The following is a 20,655-nucleotide window of genomic DNA, read 5'->3' as shown; positions in this document are numbered from 1 at the left end:
AGGGAAAGCGCTACTACCCCATCACGAGCCCCTGAGCACTCTACCGAAAGCGCTCAGTCATTTGATTTTCATAGCCGATGCCATTCACAGCTTTGCCTTTTGGCGGTGGAGGGACTAGAACATAGCTTCTGCTGCCAACGCAATCTCGACTGTTTATTCATCCCTCGAATTCCTGGAGTGGTAGAAGCCACCAATATCAATTGTTGTGTCTACTCTCAGACTGACAGCCTGGACATCGTAGGAGCCATAATTGCTTCAGCTTTAGCTCAGAGACTCTCGCAAGCTCTCTCGGCACCGGAGGAAGATGCTGATATCAATCGGTCTGCTCATTCCTTCGGTGCGGACTCGCTGGTGGCCGTCGAGCTGCAATTTTGGTTCGCGGATGAGACGAGGGCTGAGCTCTCTATCTTGGATATTCTGGCGAATTGTAGCATCCGGGAGTTGGGTCGGCAAGCGGCCAGCAGGAGCCAATACGTGCCGAAGGCACAGGAGAAATTAGAAGACCTGCCATTGGTGTTTAGTTTGTGGTCGTTAGGTTACATCCACGTCGAAGCGCTACAAAACTCAATCGTGCATGATCATCCCGGGTATTGCCTGAACAGTTGGACTGTCAGCACCAAGCCTTGCAGTAGTCGAAATAGCAAGAATGACTGGGGGCTGCTTGCTGCCTCCCATGCAAGGTAACACCGCTACTGCTAAAGTGTGGCACCGTAAGCGGATCCAGTCGGAATGTGCCTGTGTGTCTGAAATCCTTATAACTCAGTGAACCCCTCATTTCCCCAGTCTTACTCAGATTCACTAGACTTAAAGACACTTGCCCGACCCTCGCTTGCTGTTATCTTTGCGCACAAACAGATAACAAAGACCTTGGATCTGAAAGTGGAGTCCGTCAGTATCGTTCGATCGCAGAAGATGACAACAGAAAAACAAACCTGGTTCATCACTGGCTGCTCCAGTGGTTTCGGGGAGCAATTTGTACGCCAGCTCCGCGCACGGGGTGACAACGTCGTCGCAACAGGCCGGAATGCCGAGACCAAACTGGCGCATCTGAAGGATACTGGTGCCACTATTCTTGAACTCGATGTCACGGCACCTCAAGCCGAGCTGGACGCGAAGTTTCAGCAGGCCATTGAGATGTATGGGGGAGTTGATGTGCTCGTGAACAACGCAGGCTACATCCAGTGCGGTGCCATCGAAGAGCTCACGTGAGTGTTGGCCTGGGGACTTCAGTTCAGGCCTCCCATTTGGTAAATTAATTTGGGAGAGTGCTTGTTTGCCTAACCGATATTGTAGATCGGAGGATATGAAACGGTCCCTCGACACCAACTTTCATGGACCCATTAATCTAACCCGCGCTGCATTGCCACATTTCCGCAGCAAGGGCGACAAGGGTCAAGGTATGATCATTTACATGGGATCGCAGTCGGGCTTTTGGGGGGAGCCAGCTGGATCCGCGTACTGCGCCAGTAAGTTTGCATTGGAAGGTATGCTTCTCCTGCGTTCCGCCTGGTGCTTCACAAATGAAGCTGACGGTGAAACTCCTTCCATTACAGGAGCCGTGGAGAGTCTCTCAAAAGAGCTAGGCTGGCTTGCTCCGGGTATAAAGCTCCTTCTTATCGAAGCAGGTATCTTCGACACTGAAGTCATGAGAAACATTAACCATGTACCGTATCGAGTCAATTTCTACAGGAGCCTTAACGACGCGAGTCGCGTGCGCGGAGAGGGCAATTATCGCAACCCACCAGGCAATACCGTGGATTTGATTGATAAGGTCATCCAGCTTGCAAAGGGAGAGGGTATTGCAGAGGGAAGAGAGATTCCCTTGCGCGTGCCGTTTGGCAGTGACTGTCTCGGGTTGCTCAAGGAGAAGGCGCGGGATATGATGAGGATTGCGGAGGAGTGGGAGGAGGTTGCCCGCAGCACTGATTTCCCGGACCACAAGGGGCCTATGCCGGATTTACCGGCTTAATAGACTCGTCTGTATACTACTGGACTTTTGACATGAATGATAGTAGTAAGTATTGATGCAGAGTATAAAGTTCGAACAGTGGCCCCAAGACGCAATTATAAACGTGCCGATAAGACGGTTTAAGTAGCAATAAATCCATCAAAGTCTTCATAAATGACGAATATGTTTACTGACGAAGCAACCGGTTCTACCGGTTCTACGGCCAATAGGAATGAACGACCAATGCCGATCCTTCATCAATTGTTGACAATCCATGAACAGAGCGAGCCAGTCAACCTCCCCAGTTTCTATCCGATCAGATAAGATCCACCGCGTACCTGTTAACATCCCGTCTTCAACTAACCGAAATCAGCTATTTTGCCCGAGCACCACATCCAGAGCAAACAAGGTCCATCAATGGGAACACAGCACGAAATGACGATCATCCATACCGCAATGACATATATAGCGCCCCTCTCGCAACCGAAGTGTTCCCCAGTCCCCCATTCTCAAAGCACAGAACCCTCACAATGCATCTCTCTACGCTGTTCCTCACGTTCCTAACCCTCTCACCCGCCCTCTCCCAGCCAACATCACCCATAACAGTCACCCAACTGTACAACTTCAGCACCCCCACCGACATCGAAAACGGCGCCATCGACCCCGTCAGCAACACCCTCCTCATCACCACCTTCACCGACGCTCGTCTCTACGCCGTCGACCTCAATGTCCCCCACCCAACCGCCCACCTCCTCACCTCCTTCTACCCCAACGCCACCGCCATCACCGGCATAGCCCCCATCGGCCACGGCAAGTTCGCCATCACCGGCGGCGTTCGCGGCAGCTACCACTACGACAACGAAACCATCTACACAATCGACTTTGGGGCCTACAAAGCCAATGCCACTGCCTCATTGGCCACCAAAGCAGTGGCGCACCTTCCACAGGCAATCATGCTCAATGGTCTCGCTTCTCTCCCCCGCCGTCCTACCACTGTCCTGGCAGCGGATTCCCGCGTGGGGTGTATCTTCCGCATCGACACGCTGACCGGACTGTCGGATACCGTGGTCCAGAGCGAGGCATTGTCTGCTCCGGCAAATAGCTCAACATTGATTGGAATCAATGGTTTGAAGACGCGCGGAGAGTATGTGTACTATACTAATACTGCGTTGGGAACCTTTGGAAGAGTCAAGATTAGTGATGATGGTATCGCGGTGCCAGGGAAAGGCGGCAAGGTCGAGGTGGAGGTTCTTGCTACGTTAACTGGCGAGCTGGAAGGATATAACTTGGATGACTTCGATTTTGATGACCAGGGGACAGCGTACGTGGCTATGGCGGGGGCGAGTGGAAGGGCGATTGGGAGGATTGGTGCTCATGGTGGAAAGGTCGAGGTGCTGTTCACACAGGTGATTCTTGGACCGACTTCTGTGCATGTTGTTGAGAAGAAGGGGATGAGGACGAGGCTGTATATTACCACGAATGGGGCAACGCTAGATGGGGTTAGCTACAGTGGGCAAGTTGTGGAGGCGGTGCTCTGAACGGAGTCAGTTGCATGCGGTGCTACTGAGAGTGATTTAGCTTTGTGGTTGAGTGTGTATGTATGAGGGATGCGAATCGAAGAGAAAAGATTCGGGATGTGTTTTGCTGGTTGATTGCTTTGGGCCAGCTTCCGATTGCTTGCATTCACTTGTTCGCGGGTTGATCCAGGTGAATGATAGACCAATTCTTCGACAGATAATTGTCCCAAGCAGTTTAGAAATAGTAAAGCTCGATCTGTTGAGTCAAAAATGATAAATTCGTATCAAGACACATTGGGGCCAGAGCTCAACCGAAGAACAGCATCCAGTGGTAATTGGAGAAGCAAAAAGAAAGTAGCAGTGAGAAAAAGAAATAAAATTCAATAAAACGACCAACTTGCACTTTCAAGAGATGTACATTCCATCTCCTTCAGATCAGTAACCCCATTCAGCAAGATCAGATACAGATAAGATGAAGAACTAATAAAGCAGACATTCCAACACCACTTAGCTTTCCATCTCCTCGTCCAGATACAGTAACAAATCATCATACGCACTGCGATCGTTATTCAACCGCTTACCAGACACATACTCATTAGCAGACCGTTTGTCACGTCCAACAAGCCTCCAACTTCCCACCTCCTCCAGTGCGAGGAAAAGGATACCCACGACCATGCCTATCATTCTAGGCCCGAAAACAGGCTTGGCGGGACATAAAAATGGGACACTGCCGAAGGGCATGTAAGCCTCCTTTTGTTGGTTGGTCAAATGAGCAAATCGCGAAGGCTTATATTCCTTGGCGTCTGTCCCCCAGATACTCTCAGACAGGTGACAGGCTTCAATATCTGCCGCAAATATCTCTTCAACAGCTTCACCCTTCTTGCCGTTTTCGAAGCGGAACGTGCGACGGATTCGTCGGGTAGGTGGATATAGACGAAGGGCCTCAGTGACCATTGCTTCGGCAGAAATTCCGTCGCTATCATCCTGGAACTGTGCTTTCGTAGGATGAAGGGCGAAGCTCACCATCTTATCAACCCAAGCTTCGTTGCAAGCACGCCTAATCTCGAGAAACATGCGTAGCGCTACTCTCCAACTAGTCTCATACCCCGGAAGGATCAGATTCAGTGGGTTCTTGGCAGGCTGAATAGGATCGCCGGAAGGAAAGAAGACAGCTACATACTCCTGCAGCTCGATATTGTCTTCGAAGCAAAGAATATCAGGCTGCTTTGCCGAAATCCATGTCTCGTTGATACATCGCGCAAAGTCCGCGAAGTAGAGATCAGCGGAAACTGGGGTTTTCGGAGCAATTCTGCGTACCCCCACCAAGACCAAGCGTAGAGAAAGAGTCTGAGTGATGCCGGCCAAGTGAATTGTCCCCTCTGACGAGTCGACCCAGTAGCGTGCAGACTCTTGGAGGGACTGGGACAGGTGATTCCATTGGAGAGCTGTGAGGTTTATGGCCTCTTTGATAGCTTTCACATGCTGGGTTACGAAGTCTCGATCGGAGCTTGTGAACGCATTTTGGATGCGAAAAGCAGCTTGCAACTTGGAGTTGGAGAGTGCGCGAGACTGGTAGGGCGATAACAGATTCCTTTTGTTCAGGAACTGACCGTTTGCGGCGATTATCATACGGCACTGCTGAGGTGTCTTGAAGATGGTTGTTTTGCGCAAAGAAAAGGGTGTGTAATTGAGGTGGACAAACAGAACGAGTATCAGTAGCGTGAGAAGGATTGTAGTAAACATTGTGCAGGCTAGACAATGACAAGGTTTTGAACTAGAACACTTGGCCTGGAGTATCTGAAGTTGCCTTTAAAGGCATGATAGTCGTCGCAAAGATGATTTGTCTCTCTTTCGTCTTATCAAGAAGGGAAAGCTGCAGAGGTTATTCACTCACGCTGGTGTGAGCAATTCACAACATTCCAATTCTATAAATACCCTTAGCTTGGTAGGGCCCGGGACATGTATCTAATGAACAGGTAGAAAACTTCAGTCTTGCACGCCATTTGCCCCATCAGCATCTAAAACTTCCAATAGTATGACTTACAGGAAGCTACAGTAAGAAAAGGAGACGAAACGTCTGAATGTTGCAAGCTGCCACTCTTCATCGCCTTAGCTTACATGCTGTCTTGCTCTCTGCTCACCCTTATATTCTTCCTCAAGTGGTTCAACTCGAGGTATCCCTAGCTCTCTCCTTTATCGTACTACGAGCATGCGTCTAGCAATAGTGGGTTTATTTACATCTAATATGTTGGAAGTTGACCTTCGGAAAGGCCTTCAAAGTTATATTCTGTCACTCAAGGATACAGACTTTATCAACGAGTCGCTTTACGCTGCATGTACTTTAAAGTCCGATTTGGTATCTGGCTAAACATTCGTTTGAACGGAGCTTATATATGCCAGAGCAATGGAATATGTGAAGGACATCGATAGATTGATGATTACCCTAACCTCATATTTGTAGCTGGGGTGCATACAGCGGGCAATAGAGGCCATCGGACAAACCGATTCCTTGGTGTTTACTGCGGGCGGAACAAGATGAAGTCTTCTTCGATCGCGTAGCTTATCCAACATACCAATCTAACGAAGCCATATGTACGTCATTTGATAACTTGCTTGGCTTCACCATCTAAATGGCTACTAGTCTTGATCCCAACGAAGAGGTGCTTGTCTTGCCCAGAATGTTGTACAAAGGTCTCCTGTACAACTGGTACAGGTGCAGGTAGGTAAGCTAGAGAGCCTGTTGGAACCATATATATGTAGTAAAGAATGGGATTATCCTCATCCGTGGTCTCTTTAGTGACCATAAGCTGGCTGGCGTCCTATGCTGCTATATTCTCAATCAGCACAGGATTATACATTCTCCTGCCAGGCCTCCTGTCAGATCCTGCCTTATGCAGCAGTATATGTATCCTCTAACTATCCATACAAACCTCATCTCTTAAGAGGCAACATGATACTACCTGAAACGACTATTTGCAGTTGGTGCATGCTTCTCTCCATGTATTCAGTAAATGGCGATCTGAGGGGGAAGCCGTCGTACTTGGCTGAGAGTGGCAACTCGAGTACGGGGCAGGCGGACGACTTCCACGGGATTGGATGAGGCTGGTATTAATGTATGAGAACTGGCGAGACTCAAGCTGCTGAGCTGTGATCCGGCCACGTCGGAATTTAACATCTTGACCAAGCATGGCAGCCACCGCTCCATGTTGCTCTTGCTGAGTCACTGGCAGCCGGTAGGGCCACAGCTGCAGAATATGACATATCGAGGGAGTGGACGCTTAATCTAGATCAAAGCTCCCAGTATGAAGAGCTGGCAGAAAGCATACCGTCAATCTTCGCGAAATGGGTAAGAAGGACGGGACTTTCAGCATCCCATGGAGCAAAGGTTTCCATAATTAGTCATTTCCTCTGCGACTTCATCCTTCTAGGGGTAGTCTTCATTATTCTTCTCCCACTTTTGCGAAACCAAGAGATCTGGTGACGATCTTAGGAGGAAAGATGGGATACGAAGGATGACGCGAAGGTGCCACTTACAGGAATGACATTGTCGTTGGGGAACTCAACACTCTCTAGCCTGTTCAACTTCATCGTCAATATCTAGGATCCTTTTGTGACATTCTTTGAGTCTCAACGCTGGGGTAGATACCGCGCGTTCCGAGAGGTTCAAAGAAGACTGGCAAGAGCCTGTCTTGATGAGTTACCCCTTCCGAGATGTACGAATAAAGAGATAGTAACTTGTTCCAAGCTGGTTCTTGAAGATGACTTACTCGCCATTGATAGACTGACCGCTTCGATGATGGCTTCATTATTCACGTGATAAGTTCGAAAGCTCTTGAACGATGATGGAACGCATTTTCCTCCGATGTGCGCCCTTTGTTGCTTCGAACATTTGTAACACACCCAGGCCACCCGTCCATCGTAGTGCACCGTCTGTGTAGGTCTATATTGATCCAACATCATTGTTGTTATATTATGTTCCCATTCAGTGCCCTGCCGTTGAACAGCCACAAACAGCGAAAGCGATGAAGATGATAAATAGGCCAGGCAGGTTTTTAAGGCGTAAATCTTGTCGATATATTGAGATGATAATCAGGTCGTGCATATACCGTTCTCGTAAATCAAGAGCCCTGTTTGATGGATAGTTCGTGTATTCCTGGCGTGTTGGATCTGCAATAAAAATTGTTTTATCCATCCTTGTTTGATAGTCTCGCGATGGTCCGATGTGGTAACTTATGAAAATGATTCGGAAATCACAAGGCAGTCGATCATAGACAGCCTCTCTACTGCTGTTTGTACTTCTCGCACAGGCCATCAATGATGTGAGGTTTATGGATACTTCTTGTCTGTCCCACACGGAGCGTACGGCCAATGGCCTGGCCACAAACAGCTCTGGAGGTGGACGGTGAGAAGAAATGTATGTTTCGACAGAGGGCTTGGAGATGCAGCCCAGCGGAAGTAAGAATTGCCCTATCCACGCAACGCTCCACTAACCATTTCATAACTAACTAGGTCGCGCTCAACCAGCAGGCATTCAACGAGGCTAGTCTCGTAGTTGGAGATAGGGATATAAACTAGCCAAATAATTTTCTGTAATGAGGCAGAGTCTTTGTTCGAGCAAGGAGAGATATTAGAACAGGCCCACGCAGTGTTACCGGCTGGCCACTTGTTGTCCTCTAAGCTTAAGATACTTAATCCCACAACCGATGTATAGGAGTTTGTTACTCGTGACCATCCAGAAGGGTAAAACATGCTTGATCTACGGCTATAAACCCGTCTGTGCTAGAGCCTTTGCTGTGCTAATGATAGAAAAGAACGAAACAAGGCCAACTAGTAGTTTCATATCGCTGCGTTTTCGGACAGGCGTTGTTGCCGACACCCAAAATAATTATGACATAGGCTATCCTTGGTTCATATAACCCGAATATGTTCAGATTTTGAGACATAGTTGATGTTCCTAGACATGATATCCCGCCTGGCGTCTGGGGTAAAAAGAAGTGATGTTGGTTTTTGAGATATTGAGACCGTTCCAATAGAGAGACAGGTGCTCGGAGACGATCTCTTAAGGTTAAAATGATTTTGAGAACTCTCTGGAAGAGAGAGAGGGATGAAGGCTGTTTTTATAGTACTACATGGTGGTGAAGCCAGAACGGAATATTAACGGGTTGAGGTGAAGCATCCTCCCAGCGCTGTAGGAAGTGGTGAATAATTATGAATGCAATGGAGCCAGCTCCAATTCATCTCTATCCCAAGTGTCTAAAAAGCTGCTAATTCACGACTTGGCCTGATGAGCATGACGCGCAACGGAGACAACTCCGAGCACTTGCCATCATCTCGGCCTCCTTCCAATCTCCATCAGAAAGAGAAACCGTGTCGATGACCTGCAAGACCTATATAATCTAGATAGAACAATTACCAGACACATTGCAGGCGGTTTCCAATATAGACATAGTACAAATCCTATATTTCACATAGGCAGGGGGTAAGACTTGTTTTTCGTACATACAGAATCTTATCCCAGTTGTTCTAGCCTGCCGTGTGCCTCAGGCAGTAATATAAGGGGCCCCGGCAGGAAAGAGTATAAAATGGCAGGCGGTCGGGATTCTGCCTACACTAAAATAAGCCTTACCCTTTATGGTAGGCGGCAACCTGGGTGCCTTGGGCACCAGACAGGACCTCGTTCTGTGCGATAACCACCCGACGTGACAGGCTTCTTTGTATAATCCAAACTGCAGCAATGATGATCTTTGCAAGATCTTCAAGACAATCAGGATCTTCAGCATCATATGGGCCAAATGTCTCCATAACAAGGAATTTATCGGTTGCTTCATTATTCTTGAGATAATTGTGAAATGCCTCTTCATACTTGGCAAAGGTCAGGAAGATCTGGTGGCGATCCTGAGAGGTAAGAAGGCAGCTGCGTCAGAATCAAGAGTTAGTTACTTGCTCAAAGAAGCCTGTTCTTGAAGCTGACTTACTGGCTCTCAAACACAGCGGACTTCGGAGACGTCATCATCCATGCTATAATCTCGCAAGCTTCTTGAACAATAGTAGACTCTGACCGAAGACCCTTCTTGACTTCAGCGATTGAGAAAACCTCAAAATCCTGCGTGGAGCGCCACGCTCCATCTGTGCAAGCGCGATACAGTCGCCCGTCGCCAAACTCGGCAGAAAAGCGAGTTCGGTTTAGCACCCACTCAAGGTTCACGTTCCCTACTATATGGGTGATTTCTTGGAGTAAGACCACCAGTGCCGCGTTTGGTGTGGCCTCATCCTCGGCATCAATGTATTTCTCGACCCTCTGATGGTTGGCTTGCCTGATTCGATCGTGCGCTCCTTTGACCGTGGCTGTCTGCTCCTGCAGCCGCTTGGCGGCCATGAATGACCCGGGCCAAAGGTCACCTTGCGTATCCCTCAGTTCCCGGGTAGGAATGCCTTGTTTCAGACTCCGGATATACTTGGCCCAGTCTGAGGATTGATTGAGCAGCCCCGCTGCCCGCTCCAGCATTTCTTTGCTGAATCCGAACTTGCTCATGTGGTAGCGGAAATCGATGGGAGGTACAATTCTAGGCGAATAACAGCGTAGCATCACATATTGTTTATTGGATGCCTTCGATGCGGAGCCGAACATCTCGCGTGGCAACGTTTTTATCGTGAAATTTCTCAAGCCTCCTTCCTGCACAAGATTCTCCCATCCATCAGGATGCTGTGGTATCCTGAAGCCTTCAATCTTCCCCAGACTTCTCGCGGACTTCTTTTCCGCTTGCTCCTCCTGGTTGGGAGGACTGGCCTTCTTAGTCGTCTTGGCCTCTTTTGACTTGCTGACCCTCCTGAAAAACTCCATCTTGAAGTAGAGGTTCAATGGGTAGTTGGGAACACTACACAAGGACAGGAAACTGCAGGAGAAGAGACCTCACAAGGAGAACTAATTATTGCGAAGGTATTAGACATAGAAATAGCTCGTCCCAAGTATGAGAGTTGGGTGCTATCTGAAAACCCCCCCCAACTGATTCTCGGGGTTGTGTGTGTTTTCAGCTACTTCGTTTGTGTCGTACAGGCCCACCATACGTTTGATATCAGACAGGAGGAGGGGAGTTACGATGAAACTTCTATAGGCAAACATATTGTGAAGGAGTAAGTAAGCTAGAATGACTGTGAGGATCGTTTGGACTCGCGAGATGCGCAGAGGTAGGAGAGTTAGTGCCCTTTTGCAAGCCCTTTTTGCAGGTATTCATATAAACTGTTTCGGCGACGAATGCAGAGAAGATGGGAGGTTGCCTCGACTTGAGCATAGGATAACTGCAATTAGGCCGCTAGCGTACCTACCAATCAAAGGGGAATCGGCGAAGCATCATGCTGGGGGTGAGTCGAACGACCGGTACAATTTGTATTCGAGTATCATCTCTTGGATAAGGTCGGTAGGGTAATCTTATGGACGAGGAACAAAAAAGGGCAGGAGACCATCTGGTAGTAGAAACATGTTCAATTGTCCTTTGTTTACCTTATTATTATTATTATTATTATTATTACTATCATCATGATGGTAGGGTTTTTTTTTTTTTTTTTTTTGTTCTTTTGTCCCTCAATCTGCTGTGTTGGTGCGTTATGGCTACTTATCTCGCATGATCGCTCTCTTTCTCCTGGCGTAAGGTTTTTTTTTTTTTTTTATCTACATACACTTGGATATCTGATCATGGGCCCGATTCCCCCCCCGCTACGACAGTCTTTGCAAAGTTGGCGAGAAAGCGAAAAGGCGATAGGTACTATCCAGCCACACTCGCTTGCACACAGGAGTCCCATCCATCTTATGAGGTGTAAACGGTATCTCTGATGTCCGACATGTGAGTCTTCAACATGAGACGGAGAGCCCGCCACAAAAATCCCACCCTCCAGAATTTCAATCCTCGGCTGTTGGTTTCCTGACCTGAGTTATCGTCCGGGGGTGGAGGCACTTCGGTTTCTGGCTGTTAGAAGAACCGATTAGATTCGTCACACAAACCACCGCCATCGTCTAACGAGAACCTACTTCGGCCATGAGGTTCGGAACCATCGTGTTCCCAATCATTTTGGAACCCATAAAACTCATCAGGGTATCCATGTTCTGCATCGCGGCGTCTCGGTTCGCGAAGCCGAGGAAATCGGACTTTCGAATGACGAGTCCCCGAGCATCATAGTGGGCCTCGAGAATTCTGAGCTTGAATCCGGGAAAGACGCTAATGACCATCATCTAAGTTTTTGAGTTAAGTTGGCTGGATGTGAAACATGTCGAAGACAAACAACGGGAGGTTCCCACTTACCGGTATGACATTGTGGTTGGGCAACTCATCCCTTTCGAGCCTGGTCAGCATCACTATCAAGATGGTCAAAGCTTCCGATCTGCAGAGCATCTCATTAGCCTCAGATCTTGTCAGCAAGGCGAGCAAAATGTGGGGCTTGTTGAGCCGAGGCCGAGCTGTAAAACCGACATTTGGCATTGAGGCATGCGGTCCCCAAACCAGCCCATCAAATTCTTCGGCGATGAGCTCTGGTGTAATTTCCCCACTTTTTGAGATGAAAAGATTGTCAGCCTCCAAATCAGTTCTCATCGTTGTATACACACACACACACACACACACACACACACACTCATGGGTTTTCTTTCGGGGAGGATAGGGCTCACCATATAAACCACTTTGCGTAGTCCGACAGCGTATTAGACCACCCACGGTCTTTCTCAAAATCGCGCGGGCTGGTGTCAAATATGACATTGATTCGGTACATAAGCAGATAAAGCTGATCGGTCACCGTTGGTGGCCGCGGCGTGGGTCTGTCCCACTCGTCGAGGATCTTCTGTGCATGTGTTGGGGTCTCAGCGGCCGTAGGGTGAGGTGGCGGAACATGACGCGTTCCGAGAGGCTCAAAGAAGACTGGCGAGAGGTTGTCCTGATGAGTTCCCTCTTCCGAGATGTGCAGGTCCTCACATATGATTCCGAGGGTTTCGTGGATATCAGGGTGGAGCCACACGGGTTTATGGTTTGCAACGGCGCTGAAGGTCTGGTTCATTCTGTTGATCACAGGGGCGCGTACGTCTTGGCGGTGGTCTTGCTCCTGGTCTGAACCACGGAACAGAGAATGGGGCCGTGGAACCATGTTATCGTGATTGCTTCGTTCAGATGTGTCCTGGGCTGATGGAAGGTGATATTATTAGCTTAGACGGGTTGTTCAAGATGGGGTCACGATGAGAAGGAACAATTTAACCGTTTCCTCTGATGAGGAGGGGTCTGGGAGGTTCAGGATGTCAGTCATTGGAATTGAATGCTCACTGTCACATAACAAGAACCTTGTGCAACAACGCATTGGTGTTACTCAAAATCACAAGGGTGGGAACGGGATAGGAAGGATCAGTCAGTGCTAAAAGAGTACGGCTCCTGAAGTTGCTATCACGAAGCTGCTGAACAAAGAGGCCATAGTAACAGAATGGGATCTCTTCACCGGTCTACCATCTGTATAAATACTAACATGAGGAGATAATGGTTGGTGGGATGACCCATAGTGCATTGGCTTTGCACCATTCTTACATGGTGAATCAATGGAGGTATGTGTGTGAAAGCTTCGGATAAGCCCATTGTGCCCAGAACATAAAGAACATTTGTGAATAGAGTGTACACCAACCGTCAATCAACCGTTCGCACCAGGTAGTACTGTGGTATTATCCTTGCGAAATGCTTCAACGATTACTATGAATGATTGAGAGAACGATTTGGACCCGGATAGTATAGTAGACTTCCTAGGCAAAGTGTGACTGCGGAGACAACCCCGAGAATAGTACATATTCCCCCGGACTCTATCCGACCTCCAACCGATATACCCGGTCTTTTCCAAACATCACAACATCACACTTAAAGCTAATAGTCAACACCTCCTAAAGTAAAGCCACGGCTACTACCCAACACAAATCAAACTTAAATTTCTACACTGGCTATACTCATTCCCCCCACCCCAAGCAAATGGAATACCAACGCCTCGGCAAAAGCGGCCTCAAGACCTCCAAAATCATCCTCGGCTGCATGATCTTTGGCAATCCCGCCTGGGAAGGCAGTCCCTGGGTACTCCCCGAAGACGAAGCCCTCCCATTACTCAAAAAGGCCTACGACAGCGGCATCAACACCTGGGACACAGCGAACTCCTACTCGAACGGGAGGTCAGAAATCCTCATCGGAAAGGCCTTGTCGACATACAACATCCCGCGAAGCAGGGTAGTGATCATGACGAAGCTATACTATCCCGTCTTCGACCCGGATTCCCCATTGCGACCGAATCCCGCCGTCAACGATGGCGAGCTAGTGAATCAGATGGGCCTCAGTCGGAAACATATCTTCGACGCGGTTGAAGGGTCCCTGGCGCGGCTGAACACGACATATATCGATGTATTGCAACTCCATCGACTGGATGATACAGAACCCGAGGAGATCATGTGTGCGCTACATGATCTCGTGCGGATGGGCAAGGTTCATTATCTGGGGGCGTCGAGCATGTATTGCTGGCAGCTGGCGAGGTTGCAGTATACGGCGAAGATGAATCATTGGACGACGTTTACGAGTATGCAGGGACTTTGGAATTTGCTTTATCGGGAGGAGGAGCGGGAGGTTAATGCGTTTTGTAAGGCTGAGGGCATTGGGTTGATCCCGTGGAGTCCGTTGGCTCGTGGGTTGCTGGCGAGGCCGTGGAAGGTGCAGACCTATCGGTCTAGTCAGGATAAGAAGACGGTCAAGTGGTTCTCGGGGGAGCAGAATGAGGTTATTGTTGCACGGGTGGAGCAGTTGGCTCAGTTGAAAGGGTGCAGTATGAGTGCTATTGCTATTGCGTGGTTGTTGAAGAAGGGTGCGTGTCCGATCGTGGGGTTGAATAGTATGGAGAGAATTGAGTCGGCGGCGGAGGCATTGGGTGTTCAGTTGTCTGATGAAGAGGTCAAGTTACTTGAGGAAGAATATAGACCTCTTCCTGTAGAAGCTATATAGATACACTATGGGTAGTCGTGTCTGCTCAATATACTCTTGTGTGTTAATGTAAAGAGTGTACAGTTCGTGACAAGCATTGAATATATTCTGTATTGCAAATAATATTAACCATTAACTTGCTGATCTGGCATAGCTATGGCATGAAACTTGACACCAAATCTGGAAAGGTGGATTCTCCCATATCCGTGAATAGAAAATCATCAACGGGAGGTTCACTAGAGCCCAGCGGGAATATATCGTGCATTGACTCCAGGGGCTGAACTGAGGGGTCAGGACCTCCAGTGATTCCTGCATGCTGAACTGCATTTGACAAGTTGTTGCTGGTATTATTAGTTCCAGACAGACTATCGAGTCCTAGCATGGTGACTGTCTCGGAGAGCTTTCTATTCAACCCAGGAGCCATTCGTCGGAGCGGATGATATGTGATGCAATCTATCTTGCGAAAGACGCCCAAGACCGCACTGATGAGGTGAAGCTCTCCGGACAGATCAATGTTTAGTTGCACATGATGATTGTGACATATTTCCAGCAACAAGTGACCGGCGAATGCGATCATTACATGGAAGTAGTGTGGCATGCCGACAAGGTTCTCGCTCATTTTAGGATCATTCAAGATCATCTCGAAGATGGTGACGGTCGCTTCGTGGGCCATGTGGGCCGCAGACAGAAAGTGCACGGGGATGGGGTTGCCACGAAGCCCCTTGAACACTTGGTGACCAAGGTAGAGCTTCCCAAACTGGTAGTGCAGCTCCAACCCTCTTCTTGGGAAATCCCCGATATGCGCGTTTGTGACAAAGAGGGCAGAGAATCGAGTGAACCACCGGTCAAGTTGTCGCGAGTAGTTGGTGATCTGATGGGTAAGGGCTGATGGCAGCTGCATCTCCTTGTCGGACCCCAAAACATCTCGAACTTGACCCATGATTAAAAGCAGCGACACCTGTGACAGAATTCGTACGTCTGATTCAGTTGCCTCCACTCGATGCAGGTATGCCTCCCAGCTCACCGCGATATCCTTATCGTTCCGCAGAAGCGAGTCGCGGTTGTGGAGGATTGAGAGATGTTGATCGCAGACGAACAACAGATACCACAGGCGAATGCGATCTGCCGCAACTATCGGCGATGAGGATGATGGGGAAGAATACTCAGGTGGATGAATACCAAGAAGAGAGTCGAAACTGCGATGGAGACGCATATCTGCCGCTCGACGGATGCCATCACTAGACAAGATCCGCGATGCGTCTGCAAGCCAAAAAGAGGCAATGCATAAGGCTCGGAGATACTCTACGTCCCGTTTCTCGAAGAGAGACCGCGCAACCTGGGAGCGAAACTCGCGGTTACACGCTTCGTAGGTTTCCTGGTCCTGGGGGTCATGGAGGGCCGACACCGTGCAGATGGCAGCGAGAAGTGTCGGAGCATCCTTGCGTAGATGATCCATGTCCCGATTCTCACCACAGATCCCATAAAGAAAGTGATCTAGACGGGAGTAGTAGCGGCGCAGTAGTTGTTCCGCTGTTTCGAGTGTGATGATGCCTTTGCTGATGAGATCCGCTCGTCCATTACCACGAGTGACACCTGATGGAATCTTCGTCGAGTTTGGGGTCCCATGTTTGGCGATGTCTAGGAATGTATCAATGGGAGCCTGCACCGCGGTGGGCGACTCTGGTGGCGATACTTCGCATCCTTCCGTTGGGCCAGCGTCACATTCACCTTCTAGCCTGTTGGTTTCTCTGGTGCACTCGTTCTCATTTCCTGTTATCAGGAGAGGTCTTGGGGGTTGAAGGTCCAGGGTCTGGCAGATGATGTCAATGGTTTGATGCAGATTCTGTACGTCGGTCCGCAAATGCTCGACATTTCTGTAAAGCAATCAGGCTTAGTCGACATAGTTCGAAGTGGTATAGGAAGAAAACCTACTTGGTATCTTCCACCAGAGACTGGAGACTTCGATTCAGCACACAAGACAGTGATCGTCGGCGACATCGAACGCAAGGTGGACCATTCTCTGGCATGTCACATCTTGTCTATACGCCTGGGAATTAGATCGAGCAATGCAACCTCCTACCACCGAAGTTTCACCTTGTTTTTCCGACAGGCCACACATGCAGTGACCTTTCGGGTGATACTGGGCAAGACATTCACCAGTGATGGTGCTGCTGCGGGTTGTTGCGGGCTTCTCTCCGACGCTTGACGGGCAGGCGATTCAGACTGACCGCGATCTTCTAAAGTGCCTTGCTGCTGTCGGGAGCTGGCCGAAGCTGGAGTGAGGGAGTCAACCACCTCGTCCCGGTGGTCGTCTGTTTCCGTTACAGACGCTTGTCGCTTGCGTTTGACCATCTTCGACATAGCGCGTTTGACACCGCAGATATTTCACTTGTTTGATGGTATTCACGGTTGTTGTGCGTATAGCCAAGTTACCCCGCATCGTCGGTTATATCCATTCGGCCTCATCGGGAGAAGCCCGAGCGGTTTGATATAAAGACACTAGCAGAGGGTAGGATTATTGAACAATCTTCCAGATCACAGCCATGAGTTCAGCAATTCCACCAAAGAGCAAACCCTTGCCTCCGGGCGTATATTGCCCAGTTATCTCTCTCTTCAAAGGGACACCTCGGCAGGAGATTGACTATGATGCTTCCTACAAATACTTCACTTATCTCATCCGAAGTGGGATCCACGGACTCGTTCTGGCTGGCACCAACGCCGAGGCAGTTTTGCTGTCGCCCTCTGAGCGGCAGGAGCTGGTGAGAACTGCTCGACGGGCGGCGGTGGATTTGGGGTTTCATGACTTTCCAGTGGTGGCGGGCATTAGTGGGCAATCGACGAACGAATCCCTTCGTCTCGCTGAAGACGCGCGTGAGGCAGGCGCAGACTTTGGTCTACTTCTACCGCCCAGTTACTGGCCTAAAGCAGTGACAAAAGACGTTATTCTGGACTTCTACACTGAGGTGGCGGACAGCAACATTCTCCCAATTGTTATCTACAGCGTAAGCTCTCTTCCCGCACATGGTGCATATGTCAATGTGGGCTGATTGAGTGCCATAGTTTCCAGCTGTCTGTAATGGCGTGGACATGAACTCGGATGTCATGTCAGCGTTGGCGCAGCATCCCAACATCGTCGGGGTCAAATTAACCTGTGGTAATGCTGGCAAGGTGACTCGGTTAACTGAGGAATATACACATGAACAGTTCGGGGTTTATGCCGGCTCATCCGACTGGCTCATCCCTTGTCTCAGCGGAGGCGGATCAGGCTGCGTGACAGGAATTGCCAATGTTTTCCCCAAGTCGACGGCCAAGCTATTTTCTCTTTGGAAGGCCGGGCAGCTTGACGAAGCGAGGAAGTTACAAGGGCTGATATCACAGGCCGAAAAGGCCTGCAAGGAAGGAATTGCACCCACCAAATTCGCCGCCGCTCATTTCGCCGGATCAGTAGCGGGTGTGACGGACCAAGCAGCATTCCTTCCTCGCAAGCCGTATAAAGCATCATCTGCGGCCACGCAGGAGTGGGTGATTGGTGTGATGAGGCATCTTGTGGACATTGAGAGTTCTTTGCCAGATGTGCGAAAGGGGTGAACAATAGAACGTCTACTGCCAACGTATTATATGCTAAATCTCGCAACGGATGATCGGCTAAGCTTTTAAGATTCCTTCACATATAACTAGCTGGCCGGGACTACATTCATAGTAGTATAGACTATCGGTGGGCCTACGAGATATATATGAACTGTTACTAGAAGCCATAAACATACAGGATGTGTGAGATTTGCATACCCCATTGGGTAGGGTTATTTTTAGTTGACAAAGAGCAGCAGCCTGAGCAGTGATAGGCGCCATTCACTCGCGTAGATGTCGAATTGGGTGATCATTAAGCGGGTGCCTACCATTACGCAACCTCACAACATAACTAAACTTCTCTTCTTACTAAGCTCTATTAAGTCGCGATGAAACCGTTCTCAGCAACTGGAATACTCTGTGTGCTGGCCCAAAATGCACTATTATCGTAACGAGCAAATGCGGTCTCCGCACCTATCTGGAGTCTCATGGAGCGAGACTCGCCTGCGTGATCACTTGCCGGAAACTCCAGTTCTCAGCCTTATAACATTGACTTTCCGGCCAGAGGTTGATATCGTGAATGAAAACCATATAGGCTATTCATTATGGCAGCAGTCATTAGCTTTCATCTCAACTATACCCGGCTTCCAGCAGGCTTACTGGGCTCCTATATCTGGTGACCCCCATGGGATCGTTGTTCTTATTCAATGGCACCATGGTGAGGCATGGCAAGAATTCCAACTGTCTTTCGGATTTGGCCTTCTATATCCACTTCTACAGCAGAAGCCTGTTCTGAATTGCTGTGCTCAGCTGAACCTTCCTTGTGATTTTGCTGCGGGGTCAGGGCACATCCTAGAGCTGGTAGACCTTTCAGTCCTCCACGCCTCTAATAACTATGACCCGGCAGAGAGATTTCGGTGGGTTGAAGAGGAATGGCAAGAAGTAATCGATGAACTTGGATCTGGAGCTTCAGACATCACATCCCCGACACTCCTCTACGGTGGGGGGAATTGGCTAGAAGATGATTTTCCTTCTGAATACCGAACTTTCCTGGGCCTTTTACTATGGAAAGTTCCAAGTGGACGCGTCTCCTGGATCCAAAGCCCGGCTTTGAATGAGAAAGTGACAATCTTGACAGCTCACACTGCAGGACAATCGTCCATCTTAACAGATAGTTTATCCAAGTACGATTCGTCAGCCCCAATCAACTGGACAGCATCCCTTGAAAGGTTTTCTGGCACCATCCTCGCGACCCAAGTACTGCCACCCCGGTACAGCCATGACAAGGGGTTTGATTACCTCGGTCGGTGGGACTTGTGGCGTAACAAAAGCATCGATGAAGTTCGCTCAGGTTGTCGTATCTGTCCTCTCCCTAAAGCCTTCTGGTGTTCGATGGGCGCCATGAGCCAACACGGTTTTCTATCAGCTGGAGATGTCCTTCCTCGATCCGCTCCAGTACCGATGGTTGATGTGCTGTGGCTTCACGCGGATGGAAAAGGCCCTAAAATCTTGGCCATCCTGCGCGGGCTGTGTCGCGCTATCCATGACAAGTTGGGATCTCCGCGTCTTCGATGGGGCCAAGAAATTAGCAAGCTATCTCCTGAGCCCAGGGCTTCCATGTTTGGCATATTGATTGGTAAGCCGGTTCATACAAAGGTTGTCTTGTCGAAAGCTCCGCTTAGCTAACGCCCTGTCAGAATGGAGGATCGTTCCAAATAGAAACATCTTCCTACAACTCGACCAGTTGGTAAATGAGGCCCTTATGAAAGGGGGCGGTGCAATACAGCGTCGAGCTCCAGTATTGGATCGTTACTGTGCTTCACTTTCCATGAAACACCCATGTCACCTCGAACTTCTGTCAATCCATGTCGCCAATGATGAGTTGCATAAGCATATTTTGTGGCATGCCTACCATAGGTTTAAATGGTAACTATTACTGCTCTATGCTGATTAACACTCGGTCTCCCTTTTCTCCTATTTCTCCAGAGAACGCGCCAACCCCAAGATTCTTAAACAATCGTGACAAGCATCCATCAATGTTGCCTTTTTGAAGAAAATATACTGACCACAACTATGTTCATACAGTACCATGGCCTCACATGTCGTTCAGGGACTCCTAACTCTGCCACAATTACCCAATATGGCTGCCATTCAACCCCTCCATCGTGGGTTCCATGAGGGGGAATCCCATCCACTAAAGAGCCCACCAGAAACAACAACGCGCTTCTCCGCCAGTATTATTTGGTTGAATGCAGAAGCTCACGAAGAATGGTACGCCGGTTTTGCGGACCAAGCAAGACGCTGTTATGAACGCCTGGGTTACATAATTGCTTGGTTTCAGACCGTCGCACTGTCCGCAGAGTGCTTTCTTATTGATCTGGAGCCAGTGGATTGGATGTTTACTTACTGATGAGAAAGCCAACCGTGTGAAGCGAGGCGTTGTTTCATGTCTTCCGACGCGGCATATTCCTCGATCTTGTAGAAGAGGCTCTAAGAGTTGGGCGTCCGCAGAGGAAACAACAGAGAATAGTATCTGAGTTGTTTACTTATTTGTCTGACCACGGACGATGAAAGTATTAGTTCTATATTTGGACTGAGCAGGAACAGTGACAGCACCTGATACATCTAATGATTCATCACCCATTCGGAG

General features: G+C 49.0%; 9 protein-coding genes across 9 annotated transcripts; 5 read left to right on the top strand and 4 right to left on the bottom strand.

Annotated features, from left to right (window-relative positions):
* The first annotated feature begins 809 nt into the window (after window positions 1-809).
* Window positions 810-2,075, top strand: ASPBRDRAFT_183179 (SDR family oxidoreductase). Its single transcript, XM_067619997.1, has 3 exons — window positions 810-1,205; window positions 1,294-1,484; window positions 1,554-2,075. The coding sequence occupies exons 1-3, from the start codon at window positions 913-915 to the stop codon at window positions 1,967-1,969; spliced, it is 900 nt and encodes a 299-aa protein (XP_067476153.1). The 5' UTR covers window positions 810-912; the 3' UTR covers window positions 1,970-2,075.
* Window positions 2,076-2,478: 403 nt separating this feature from the next.
* On the top strand, window positions 2,479-3,486 carry ASPBRDRAFT_132228 (uncharacterized protein; the record flags this gene model as incomplete). Its single annotated transcript, XM_067618416.1, has 1 exon — window positions 2,479-3,486. One exon carries the CDS (start codon window positions 2,479-2,481, stop codon window positions 3,484-3,486), a length of 1,008 nt encoding a protein of 335 aa, XP_067476152.1.
* A 486-nt stretch (window positions 3,487-3,972) lies between these two features.
* ASPBRDRAFT_32661 (uncharacterized protein) lies at window positions 3,973-5,208 on the bottom strand (the record flags this gene model as incomplete). The annotated part of the gene is made up of 1 exon (XM_067623043.1): window positions 3,973-5,208. The coding sequence occupies one exon, from the start codon at window positions 5,206-5,208 to the stop codon at window positions 3,973-3,975; it is 1,236 nt and encodes a 411-aa protein (XP_067476151.1).
* Window positions 5,209-8,582: 3,374 nt separating this feature from the next.
* ASPBRDRAFT_57462 (uncharacterized protein) lies at window positions 8,583-10,585 on the bottom strand (the record flags this gene model as incomplete). Its single annotated transcript, XM_067627745.1, has 4 exons — window positions 8,583-8,590; window positions 9,165-9,379; window positions 9,441-10,358; window positions 10,470-10,585. 4 exons carry the CDS (start codon window positions 10,583-10,585, stop codon window positions 8,583-8,585), a joined length of 1,257 nt encoding a protein of 418 aa, XP_067476150.1.
* A 682-nt stretch (window positions 10,586-11,267) lies between these two features.
* On the bottom strand, window positions 11,268-12,591 carry ASPBRDRAFT_131802 (uncharacterized protein; the record flags this gene model as incomplete). Its single annotated transcript, XM_067618368.1, has 4 exons — window positions 11,268-11,426; window positions 11,489-11,689; window positions 11,760-12,003; window positions 12,122-12,591. 4 exons carry the CDS (start codon window positions 12,589-12,591, stop codon window positions 11,268-11,270), a joined length of 1,074 nt encoding a protein of 357 aa, XP_067476149.1.
* An 857-nt stretch (window positions 12,592-13,448) lies between these two features.
* On the top strand, window positions 13,449-14,459 carry ASPBRDRAFT_32658 (aldo/keto reductase; the record flags this gene model as incomplete). Its single annotated transcript, XM_067623042.1, has 1 exon — window positions 13,449-14,459. One exon carries the CDS (start codon window positions 13,449-13,451, stop codon window positions 14,457-14,459), a length of 1,011 nt encoding a protein of 336 aa, XP_067476148.1.
* Window positions 14,460-14,592: 133 nt separating this feature from the next.
* Window positions 14,593-16,790, bottom strand: ASPBRDRAFT_132502 (Zn(II)2Cys6 transcription factor; the record flags this gene model as incomplete). The annotated part of the gene is made up of 5 exons (XM_067618448.1): window positions 14,593-14,759; window positions 14,805-15,396; window positions 15,463-16,312; window positions 16,371-16,477; window positions 16,533-16,790. The coding sequence occupies 5 exons, from the start codon at window positions 16,788-16,790 to the stop codon at window positions 14,593-14,595; spliced, it is 1,974 nt and encodes a 657-aa protein (XP_067476147.1).
* A 191-nt stretch (window positions 16,791-16,981) lies between these two features.
* ASPBRDRAFT_131728 (dihydrodipicolinate synthase family protein) lies at window positions 16,982-18,026 on the top strand (the record flags this gene model as incomplete). The annotated part of the gene is made up of 2 exons (XM_067618361.1): window positions 16,982-17,440; window positions 17,499-18,026. The coding sequence occupies 2 exons, from the start codon at window positions 16,982-16,984 to the stop codon at window positions 18,024-18,026; spliced, it is 987 nt and encodes a 328-aa protein (XP_067476146.1).
* ASPBRDRAFT_287784 (uncharacterized protein) lies at window positions 18,014-20,651 on the top strand. The gene is made up of 3 exons (XM_067622558.1): window positions 18,014-19,641; window positions 19,703-19,931; window positions 20,091-20,651. Exons 1-3 carry the CDS (start codon window positions 18,441-18,443, stop codon window positions 20,413-20,415), a joined length of 1,755 nt encoding a protein of 584 aa, XP_067476145.1. The 5' UTR covers window positions 18,014-18,440; the 3' UTR covers window positions 20,416-20,651.
* The last annotated feature ends 4 nt before the right edge of the window (window positions 20,652-20,655 follow it).

Source organism: Aspergillus brasiliensis (assembly GCF_001889945.1).
Source record: "Aspergillus brasiliensis CBS 101740 unplaced genomic scaffold ASPBRscaffold_11, whole genome shotgun sequence".
Classification (NCBI taxonomy): Eukaryota; Fungi; Ascomycota; class Eurotiomycetes; order Eurotiales; family Aspergillaceae; genus Aspergillus; species Aspergillus brasiliensis.
The sequence above is the reverse complement of the archived record's forward strand: the minus strand, read 5'-3'. Positions and strand labels throughout refer to the sequence as shown.

Excerpts from the sequence above, each read along its gene's own strand:
- ASPBRDRAFT_183179 (XM_067619997.1), top strand. The coding sequence starts at position 913 with ATGACAACAGAAAAACAAACCTGGTTCATCACTGGCTGCTCCAGTGGT. Across the intron at positions 1,206-1,293 it reads GGTGCCATCGAAGAGCTCAC|ATCGGAGGATATGAAACGGT; the intron begins GTGAGTGTTGGC and ends CCGATATTGTAG. Across the intron at positions 1,485-1,553 it reads CAGTAAGTTTGCATTGGAAG|GAGCCGTGGAGAGTCTCTCA; the intron begins GTATGCTTCTCC and ends CTTCCATTACAG.
- ASPBRDRAFT_287784 (XM_067622558.1), top strand. The coding sequence starts at position 18,441 with ATGCACTATTATCGTAACGAGCAAATGCGGTCTCCGCACCTATCTGGA. Across the intron at positions 19,642-19,702 it reads CATGTTTGGCATATTGATTG|AATGGAGGATCGTTCCAAAT; the intron begins GTAAGCCGGTTC and ends ACGCCCTGTCAG. Across the intron at positions 19,932-20,090 it reads GCCTACCATAGGTTTAAATG|TACCATGGCCTCACATGTCG; the intron begins GTAACTATTACT and ends ATGTTCATACAG.